General features: G+C 68.1%; 4 protein-coding genes across 4 annotated transcripts; 2 read left to right on the top strand and 2 right to left on the bottom strand.

Annotated features, from left to right (window-relative positions):
- Positions 1–503: 503 nt before the first annotated feature.
- MNEG_9839 (hypothetical protein) lies at positions 504–757 on the bottom strand (the record flags this gene model as incomplete). Its single annotated transcript, XM_014041692.1, has 1 exon — positions 504–757. A coding segment is annotated over one exon (254 nt), but the record flags the coding sequence as incomplete, so codon positions are not given.
- Positions 758–1,269: 512 nt separating this feature from the next.
- On the top strand, positions 1,270–3,649 carry MNEG_9838 (hypothetical protein; the record flags this gene model as incomplete). Its single annotated transcript, XM_014041691.1, has 3 exons — positions 1,270–2,034; positions 2,294–2,467; positions 2,921–3,649. The coding sequence occupies 3 exons, from the start codon at positions 1,270–1,272 to the stop codon at positions 3,647–3,649; spliced, it is 1,668 nt and encodes a 555-aa protein (XP_013897145.1).
- A 578-nt stretch (positions 3,650–4,227) lies between these two features.
- On the bottom strand, positions 4,228–6,086 carry MNEG_9837 (geranyl diphosphate synthase; the record flags this gene model as incomplete). Its single annotated transcript, XM_014041690.1, has 3 exons — positions 4,228–5,370; positions 5,883–5,959; positions 6,047–6,086. The coding sequence occupies 3 exons, from the start codon at positions 6,084–6,086 to the stop codon at positions 4,228–4,230; spliced, it is 1,260 nt and encodes a 419-aa protein (XP_013897144.1).
- A 441-nt stretch (positions 6,087–6,527) lies between these two features.
- On the top strand, positions 6,528–9,922 carry MNEG_9836 (hypothetical protein; the record flags this gene model as incomplete). The annotated part of the gene is made up of 5 exons (XM_014041689.1): positions 6,528–6,838; positions 7,022–8,968; positions 9,249–9,369; positions 9,602–9,796; positions 9,902–9,922. 5 exons carry the CDS (start codon positions 6,528–6,530, stop codon positions 9,920–9,922), a joined length of 2,595 nt encoding a protein of 864 aa, XP_013897143.1.
- Positions 9,923–10,115: the final 193 nt, after the last annotated feature.

Genomic DNA, 10,115 nt, shown 5'->3' with positions numbered 1-10,115 from the left:
GGGCGGATGCACTTCTGCTTGCGTGGTTCGTGGGTTTTAGGGTTGGGCCGCGGCGAGAGTGGTGGCTGCAGGGTGGGGGAGCGGGATGCACACTAGTGGGGGCAGCGTTGGCCCCCGCATCCCTGGATGTCATCTGTATCTGACGCGACCCAGCAAAGCGGCGTTTCCAACATGGCTGGGTGAACGCCACTGCAAGCGCCGCCCTGCATTACAGCGCCTGGTGCCTCCTGCCCAGCTTGAGCAGCGCCCTCCCATCAACTGCTCGCGAATGTCGTCAAAAAAAGAAATGTCGCAGCCGACAGGACCATACTCCGTGTCTGCACCGCGCGACGCCCAACCGACGAAGCCAGGTCCAACAAGCCACAGGCGCATGTGCACATCCTCAATCCGCTCCATGCCCTCCTCCACGATTGATCTTGACCCTGTCTGTATGCCGCCACTCGCCCCGCTTTGATGGTTGACAAACCACCCCCGTCACCCTGGGCACACCACATCACACACACCTGAACAGGAACTGGCGGTTCAGGTTCGACACGTCGATGGTGTCCATGTCAATGACGTCGATGTTCACAACCCCGGAGAGCGCCAGGTCCTTGAGTATCTCGCACCCCAGCCCGCCGGCGCCGATGCACAGCACGCGGCAGTCTGTCTGGAGGAACTCCCGCAGCTCTGGGCCTGGCTCGAACCCGGGGCCGACCAGGTTGCCGTTGCGGGTCAACAGCTTGTCCAGGTCCTGCCAGCGCCCCTCGAGCTCCATGGGTGCCGCTGCCAGTGCCTGGAGCCCGGCACGCGCTTGACTGCGGCGAGCTGTGCCGCCCCGTTGCTGCTCGCCCCGACAGCCAGCCGCGGACGACCACCGCTCAGGGCAATGTGAGGTCTAGGAAGTGGCTATACGGCACAACTAGCAATTGGCTCGATCGGAGGTGTCACAGGGGCGGGACGAGGGGAGCGGGAGGTGGATCACTCTGGTGATCTACGAGACAAGTGTCTAGGTTTCCAGGCGATTGTAATGCATTGCACAATACTTGTACATCATACATATATTGTTCTCAAGCTGTTACAACGTCCGTTTTGAGGCTCGCGACGCTTTAGTCCTCGCTTGGATGCGCAGTCGCACGGTGTGGTGCGTGAGGTGGCATCCTAAACGCACTCGCATCTCACACGGCCACTAGGGTTGGTGCTGGCGCGGCACAAAGGGCAGAGATGCAGGCTCGCGTGCCTTCATGGGCAGCAGGCTGGATAGCCAATGCGCTTCCGCGGCAGCTTTGCATGACATATAGACGTTCAGATGGACAGGTCGGCAGTGGCGGGCTGCAGCGGTGGCGCCGGGCGCCGCACCCATCGGCACTGTGCTGTGCCGCCCGCGTTGCGCGCCCTGGCCCCCGCACCGCTGAAGCGGCGGCAACGCCAGCAGCGGTAGCGGAGGATCCAGACGGCGCCCTCCCCAGCAGCAGCAGCCGCGGCAGTAACCTTGTCGTCCCAAGCAACCGCGGCCACGAGGGGGCCAGCAGCAGCGGGAACGGCGCCGCGCACGAGCAGGAACGGGAGCAGCACGAGCAGCGGCAGCAGCGGCGGCAGCCGCAGCGGCAGCGGCAGGAGCGGTGGACCTACAAGTATCCCCGCGCCCGCGGCCCCGGCTCGCCCTGCCGCGCCGGCGACTGTTTCTGCGCTGAGCTGGAGGCCCTCATTCAATGCGTCCTGGGCTTCCCCCGAGTCCCGCATGCCGTCTGCGGCCGGCTCGAAAGCCTGCGGCCGTGCGGCATGCGCCAGATCACAGACCTCGTCGAGTCCATGGCGGACTACTTTGGGTCAGAGCTGACGCTGTACTATATTCGCCGCGCGCCCGCGATCCTCGAGCTGGACTTCCCGACAGTCGCGTCGCGCTGCCGCGGGCTGCGCGACGTGCTGGGTGTGGAGGAGTACGAGCAGCCGCTGCTGCTGCGCAAGTGCCCGGCGCTGCTGCTGCTGGAGCCCCAGGAGCTGCGGGCGCGGTATGAGGCCCTGCCTCAGGTGCTGCGGCTGGCGCCAGACAAGGTGAGCGCACGCAGGGGGCCAGACGGTAGGCGACGCCACCCTCGCGTGCCGCACGCGGCCGTGGCGGGGGGGCAGTCTGCACAATTACTGAGGACCAGCTTATGACACGTCCGAAGCGTTGGCTCAACAACAGTTCCCGGGTCGATAGGCAAAGTTTGTTTTGTAGTGCGCGGCATCGCTGGCCGGGGGGGGGGGGGGTCCAAGATCTAACATACAATCTGATCCGCCACACCGCAATGGCTGCACCCAACCCTCACAGGCGCGTGACCTGGTGTTAAAATACCCCCCGGTCCTCAGCCGCCGCGCCGCCGCCACGGCGTTCATGGCCGGCCGCCTGCGCGCGCTGTGCCAGGCGCGCGGGCAGTGGCAGGCCGACGCGCTGACCATTACGCCCAGCCTCCTGGCCTTCTTTCTGAGGGACTTTGGCGACATGGTGGGTGGCGCCTACGGCGCCCTGTCGCATGGCACGGATGAGTCGTGCCGTGGCGCACGGCCACCCTCTAGGCGGCAGGGTGGTTCAGCAGTCCTGGGGAGATTTGGGCGGTTTTTCCAGCACATCTGTGTGTCCTGTTGCGTCAGCTCCGAAAGTCTCTTTGGCACGAGCATTGGGTTTTGCTGGCGCGGCGTTCGGCTGTGTCGGGCCACAGGGGTGTCGAGCACCTAGGGCCGCAGCCTCATGCTCAACGCCCGTGCCGCACGCACACCTGCGACGCCGCGCGGCTCGGCGGCGGGGCAGCAGCTGGCATCCCACATGCACGCTCGCGACTGCCGCAGTCGCAACCCCCCAGTCCCCAGCCCAGCCGCTCTCACAAACTCTGCGACAGCAACGCAGTGCACGCCCTATTGACCCCTCCTCTCCCCCACAAATCCCACCCCCTGGCCCCAGGTGCGGCGCTTGGAGTACCTCGTTTCGACAGGGGAGTCCCCAGGAGTGCGGCTGCGCGAGGTGTTCAAGCCCACCACCAGCGCATTCACCGCGCGCCACCGCGGCTTCCGCGCCTGGAGCGAGGCCGCGCGGCAGCGGCGGCAGCGGCAGGCGGCGCTCGCGCAGAGCGCGGCGCTGAGGGCCGAGGCGGACGAGCTTAAGGCGGCGATCGCGGCCGGGGACGGCGGCGGCGGCGGCGGGCTTGGCGGTTGGGACGCCGAGGTGGGAGCGGAGGAGGACGCCATCATGCAGCAGCAGCGGCGGCAGCGGCAAGGGCTGGAGGTTTCGGGTTGGAGCCAGCTGCAGCAGCAGCACCATCACCACCACCACCACCACCAGCTGCAGCAGCAGCAGCAGCAGCAGGATGACCAGCAGTCGCAGCAGCACCAGCAGCAGCAGCACCAGCAGCAGCACCAGCAGCAGCACGCCCTAGCAGGGCAGCAGCACGAGCACCAACACCGCCAGCAGTTGCAGCAGCAGCAGAAGCGCCCGGAGCAGCAGCAACAGCAGCAGCAGCAACAACAGCAGCAACAGCAGGAGCAACAGCAGCAGCCCCAGGCATCCCAGCACGCCAGCTCAGCCGCGCCGTTGAGCCCACAGCAGCGGGCCCAAGCAGCCGAGCGGGAAGTGCTGCGGCGTCTGCGTCAGCCAGCGCACAGGCCGCGACACCGGGAACCCTCCCTTACGTGAGGCAGGGCTGGTGGCGGCGCAGCGGACTGCCTTGTTAAATCCCCTGAGCCGCGTGCGGTTGCTCTGCTTTCTTTTTCGCCGCCATCATGAGTTTCGAAGTGTTCATGGTGCTGCGCAGTCCGGCACCAGGACAGGAGGTGCTGAGAGTGGCATTACATTGCACAGAGCCCTGCCAATCAGTGACGCTCGTCTGTGTAAAGCGAAGGAAAGGATGCCTCCAAAGTGGCAAGACGAGCGGGCGAGACCGCCCGTAGCTGAAGCCGCATTGTGCCCACAGGCGCAGGCGGCGCCACCATGCCGCGGTGGCGTCACGCGAACCAACCAATCAGCGGGCAGGGGGCCCGCTGTCAAATAAAGGAGTGGATCCCTGGGCTGCTGGGCAGGTGGTAACAAAGCAAGAGGGCACATGGAAAGCAAGCACACTGTGGCCCTGTCATCAGTCAATCAATGAGAGCGCTCCAGACCGAAGAAGCGGTTGCCAAAACGGGCTGCGCATAAGGCAACCATAGGCGCTGCGAAGCGCAGCGTGCCTGCTCCAAGGGCATAGCGGCGGCGCCCCTGCGGCTGCGGAGGGCGCCTCATTTGCTGCGCGTCAGCACGCGCTGCGTTATGCTAACCAGCGCCTCGCTGCACAGCTGCGCGTGCGCGCACGCCGCCGGCTGCAGCGCCCGCACCTGCGCCGCCGCGATCGCCGCGTGCTCCGCCGCGAGCGCCCGCGCGGCCGCGACGCCGCTGCCCGCCGCCACGAGCTCGACCGCTGCCGCGACGTCGCCGGCGCCCTTGAACTTGCGCCGGATCAGCGGCAGCAGCGCCGGCTGCTCACGCGCGGCGAGCAGCACCGGGGCCGTCGCGATGCCGGCGCGCATGTCGTTGAGCGCGGGCTTGCCCAGCACGCTGCTGCTGCCCGTGATATCAAGAATGTCGTCCACAATCTGGAACGCGAGCCCGAGGTGCCGCCCGTACTCCCACGCCGCGTCGCGCGCCGCGGGCGGCGCGCCGGCCACGATGGCGACGCAGCGCGCGCTGTTAGCCATGAGGCTCGCCGTCTTGCAGAACGTCTTGGTCATGTAATGGTCGAGCGACCCCAGCGCCTCCTCGCCCGCCGTCATCTGCATCACCTCGCCCGACACGAGGTTCTCCAGGACGCGGCTCATCAGCTCCGTCACCTCGTGGTCGCGGAGTGACGCCAGGGTGACGCTCGCGCGCGCGAGCAGGAAGTCGCCCGCGAGGATCGCGAGCTTGTTGCCCACGCTCGCGTTGAGGCTCAGCACGCCGCGGCGCGTCGAGGCGTCGTCGATGACGTCATCGTGCAGCAGGCTGGCGACGTGGATCGTCTCCGCGATCTCCGCCACGCGCTGCGCACGCCGCCGCGGCTCCGCCGGCGGCTCGTGCGGCGGCCGCAGGTCGGGCGCCGCCCAGTCCGCGGCGCCGGCGCCGCCGGGCGGGCGGCCCGAGAGCGCCGACGCGAGCAGCAGCAGCAGCGTCGGGCGCAGGCGCTTGCCCTGGACGCCGGGCCGGAAATAGTAGTCCGCGGCCAGCTTGAGCGCGGGCACGTTGCTCACGACGCTGTGGCGCAGGCGCTCAGACACCGCCTGGACCTCGTCCACCACGATGCCAAAAGGGTCCACCGCGGCGGCCGACGCGGCAGCCGCCCCCGCAGCGGCGGCGGCGGCGGCCGCAGCCGCCTCGTCAGGCTGCAGCTGCTCCTCCGTCACGTTGGGCTGCACGTGGCCCGCAAGCGCAGCGAGCGGCGACGCGTGGAATGCGCGGCGCGTGGCGGCAGCTGCAGAGAGGCTTGGATAGCTGCTGCTGCTGGTGCTGGTGCTGCTTCTGCTGCTGCTGCACAGCGGGCTGCTGCTGCCGCAGCTGTGCAGCCAACCGCTGTAGCTGCCTATCAAGCTGCGCTGCCAGCTTGTTGAGCCGTAATTGGTGCTATTGCCGCCGCTGCTGCTGCTGCTGCCGCTGCTTCTGCTGCTGCTGCTGCTGCTGCTGCTGCTGCTGCTGTTCCTGCCAAAAACAACACTAGCACGGCCTCCAGAGTTGTCGGTTCCGCTGGTGCTGCAATGAAATTGGCGGCTCCAGCGTGCAAGCGCGCCTTCATCCTGCAGCAGCGGCGAGGCAGATCTTCTGTCGCCTCAAGCGGCATCGCCACAAGTTCAGAACTGCAGGACGCACAGGCTAGCACTCTGGTTGCTGGCAGCCCTTGGCAAGCGACTTCCCATGCGGCGCGCACCTGCCATGCCGCCTCAAGAAGGGCTCCGCGAGCGACAAACGCTGATACGGTGTGCAGCGCAAGCGTCGGCGCGTCACCTGTGCGCATTCACCATGTGGGGTGGGCTCAGGTACTGGCAGGCAGAATTTCACATGGCTTCCATTACAACGCGCCCTGCCGCTCACCACCCACGCCGCGGGACGACAGCAGAACGCTAGAGATCATTCGTGCTGGCGCCTTGGTGACTATCGGCAATCAGCTGTACTGAAGCTTAAATACAGCCTAAAAGAGACATGTCATGCGTTATGCAGCAAAAAGAGCGCTGTCCAAGGGGCCGGTGCTTGTCCTGTGCGGTGCAAGTTCTGAGGGAGTGTCGAAGCAAGCTCCTCGACACAAACAAATAACTCAGTATCACGCAGCATTTGTCTACCACATGGTGAATAGTTAGAACCAGACCACGAGGCAGTGCACCAGACGCCTGAAACCAACAGACAAAGCACCATCCTGGTGCTGGCCGCGCGATATAAACACTTGAAGTTTTTCGTTGAGTCGCGCTTGCGCGCAGGGGGCCGCAACCACTTTTCGTGGTGTCCACCCGGTCAGGCCTGTTTCAGCGCGTAGGCGGGCTTCAAGAGGCTTGACTGAGTTATAAAACGTCCGGTTACAATGGACCTGGACGATCTGCTGCAGGAGCAGCTGGGCTTCAACCCGGCGCGCAGCATGGCGCAGCAGAAGGCGCAGCAACAACAGCAGCAACAGGCGCCCTCCCCGCGCCCCAAGACAGGGCCGGCTGGCGTACCCCTGCCGTCCCCTCGCCCGCCGCTGTCAGCATCCGCAAGCCCCATGCGCGGTGCCGCAGCGGCGACGTCGGCACCCGCGTCCCGGAACGGCTCCACCGGGTCTCTGGCGGGCTTGGACGACCCATTCGCGTCACTTGTGGGCGGCATGTCCAAGCCTCAGCCCATGGCCTCTGGCAGGTGCGCTGGTGACCAGGCCGCAGTGACAGCCATGGGGCCAATCCCAAGTGCATGGGTTTTGGCCTGGTTCCTGCGGCTTGTAGCAGGTCTGGGGCTCGACCATTTGGGTGTTTAGAATCCGGCGTACATGGACGCAAGCGTATCGGCCCCGGCAAACCCTTCGCCACTCCGCGACCCTCGCAGGGCGCCGCAGCCGACCCCCTCGCCCCCGGCGCGCCCGTCGCCGCTCAGCAGCGCAAACAACACGCCGCCGCGCCCGCCGGCGCCGACGGCAGCGGCGCCGCGTGGGCCGGCGTTTGCCGCGCCGCCCAGCCAGGTATCTTTCGACCTTGATTCTCTGTTTGGAGGGCCCCCCAAGCCCGCGACTCATGCAGCAGCAGCAGCAGGTTCTCCGGCCGTGGCCACTTTGAGCGACGACCCGTTTGCGGCTTTTGACAGTGTCGACGGCGCAGCGGCGCCAGTCCCAGCGGCGGCCCCAGCGCCCGCCGACGATTTCGGGAGCTCCGCGCCGGGTCCCCGGCCACAGTCGTCTGGCGGCGGCGGCGGCGTGCGCGCCACCAGCGAGGGGCTTGGGCAATCGTCCTTTGTTGATGGCGCGGCCGCGGCAGCGGCTGCTGCAGATGTCGTGGCGGCAGCGGACCGCCGGGAGGAGGACGAACGGGCCCAGCGCGAGGAGGAGCGGCGGCGGCGGCAGCAGCAGCTTGTGCGGGAACAGCAAGCACAGCTGGAGCGACAGGCACAGCTGGAGCGACAGCAGGAGTTGGAGCGGCAGCGGGAGCGGGAGCGGGAGCAGGAGCGGGAGCGGGAGCGGCAGCAGCAACAGCAGGCGTCATGGCCCAACACCCGCCCTTCCGAGTTTGAGCCGCAGCGGCAGCGGCCGAGGCCGCATGACCCTTCCGCAGAACAGCAGCAATGGCAGCAGCACCAGCAGCAACCGGCGCCCTACCCCGACGGGCTCGATTACGGCAGCGATAACAGCGGCGGCGGCAAGGGCTGGGGCGGCATGCTCCGCGGCCTGTCAAAGCAGGCTGCGGAGCTCGGGAAGAAGGGCCTGCAGGCGGCGCAAAAGGGGCTGCACCAGCTCGAGTCCGCCCTCGAAAAGGTCGAGCCCCACGGCCGCGCGGGCTCGTCCGGCGGCGGCGGCGGCGGCGGCGGCGGCCGGGCGCAGCACGAGTGGGAGGACGGCGGCGGCGCGGCCGTGTCGCATGAGGAGGTGCTGAGCTACGCGATCCAGATCAGCGAGATCCCGAGCAACAGGCAGGAGCAGGCGCTCGCATGCCTGCCACGCGCAGTGCGCATGCAGGTGCAGATGATGCTGCGGGACCAAGCGGTGGCGGAAGGAGAAAAGGCACTCGCAGGCAGCGGCAGCGGCAGCGGCAGCGGCGGCGGCGCGGCAGGCGCGCCGTGGCGCGGCAGCGGGGGGGTGATCCGTACGCACGAGATAGACACCTCTGGCGGCGGCGGGCACTCCAGCGACGAGGAGGACTTTTACAGCCGGCACCCTGCTGCGTCGCAGAGGCAGGCCCAGCAGCAGCAGCAGCAGCAGCAGCAGCAGCAGCAGCAGCAGCAGCAGCAGCAGCAACAGCAGCAGGTCGCCGCAGCCTCGCCGTCGCCGAGCGCCGCGCGCACGCAGCCAAGCGCTTTGCAGCGGCGCCCGTCGCCGGCGCACTCGCAGCAGGCGTCGCCGGGGGGCGCCGCCGGCGCGCAGGCAGTGAAGGCGGCGCTTTCTGCCAGCCACGGGGACCTGTTGGACTTGGGGGGCGGCGCCGCGCCTGCGACCGGGGCATCCGCAGCCGCGGCATCCCCTTCAAAGCCGGCAGCGGCGGCGGCGGCGGCGGCGCCGGGGGTGGGCGAGGACTTGCTGGGCTTTGGCGGCGGCCCGGCCCCTGCTGCGCCGGCGGCCAAGGCGCCTGCGCCCGCAGTGGTTGACGTTTCTGACGCCGACGACTTCTTTTCGGGCGGCAGCGGCGGCGCCGCGGCGGCGGCGGGGCCGCAGCAGCAGCGGCAGCATCAGCAACAGCAGCAGCAGCGGCAGCGGCCGGCGGCGGCGGCGGCGCGGCCAAAGGCGGCCGGGCTGGGGGCGCTGGACGCGCTACTTGACGTCAGCGGCGTCGACGTCACCGGCCACGCGTGAGCGCTCGGGCTCTGAGGTTGCGATCAGGCCGACATGCGCGCGACCTGAGCACTCGGCGTCCTGCAGCTGGCGGGGATGGCGGCCGCTGGGTGACTGCTGACAGCCCTTGCTGAGTCGCCCCTCTTCCCAAAACGGCCTGCACCACGCACGGCGTCTTATCCACCCCCAAAAGCAGCCATGCAACCGACCACTCAACCACCCAACCAGCCACCCACCTAACCAACCACCCAATCAACCACCCGACCATCCGACCACCCAACCACCCATGCCGCGCAGGGACCTGTATGATGGTGACGAGGGCGGCGGCGGCGACGAGCCCGAGCTGCGCAAGCAGCTGCGGGCGGCGCGCATCGCGGAGAAGCACGGCAAGATGAAGGCCGCGCTGGCGGAGCAGCAGGTGGGGCGCGCCTTTATCTTGTATCATAGGAGGGGGCAGGGCCGGAGGAATCGCCCAGCAGAGCCGCTGAGGGACGCGCGGCCTCCGCTCTACATAGCAGGCCGGCCGACGGGGCGCCGCGGCGCTCGGCCGCGGCGCCTACTTCCCCGCCTCTCCCGGGCCTGCTTCCCCGCGAGACTCTCCAAGCCAATCAACCCGTTTTGCAACCCATGCCCTGCCCCGGCCCCCGCAGGCGAAGGAGGCGGAGGAGGCGCAGCGCCGCGGCGCGCAGCAGGGCTTCAAGGCGGCGCACCGCGAGCGCGTTGACGCGTGGAAGAACAAGAACAAGGGAAACGTGCGGGGGCTGCTGGGCAGCCTGCAGAACGTGTTGTGGGAGAACAGCGGGTGGAAGCCCCTGGGGATGGGGGACCTCCTGGAGCCAAACCAGGTGAGGGGCCGGGAGGGGGGGAGGGGTTGTAGGGTGTGTGTGTGTTCTGCAGGGCGGCACGGGCATCGGAGGGGGGAGGGCCAGGTCAGGGGCTGCAGGGGCCAGGGACTGCAGGGGCGGCGGTGACTTTTGGGGGCAGGGCTTTTGGGGTAGCAGGGCCTTGGGGGGAGGGGGAGAAAGAGGCTTTTGAGGAGCGGCTCACGCGCGGCAAGGTGCGGTGACTTGCGGCAGTGTAGTCTCCAGTCGTGGGTAGTGGCAAAACAGTATGTTGGGCTTTGCTGCCCAGTTACTGCCTCGCTGCGTCCTGCCTGCCAGGGGC

Source organism: Monoraphidium neglectum (genome assembly GCF_000611645.1).
Source record: "Monoraphidium neglectum strain SAG 48.87 unplaced genomic scaffold scaffold02082, whole genome shotgun sequence".
NCBI classification, from domain to species: Eukaryota; Viridiplantae; Chlorophyta; class Chlorophyceae; order Sphaeropleales; family Selenastraceae; genus Monoraphidium; species Monoraphidium neglectum.
Note: the sequence above shows the minus strand (reverse complement) of the source record. Positions and strands in the feature narration are given on the sequence as shown.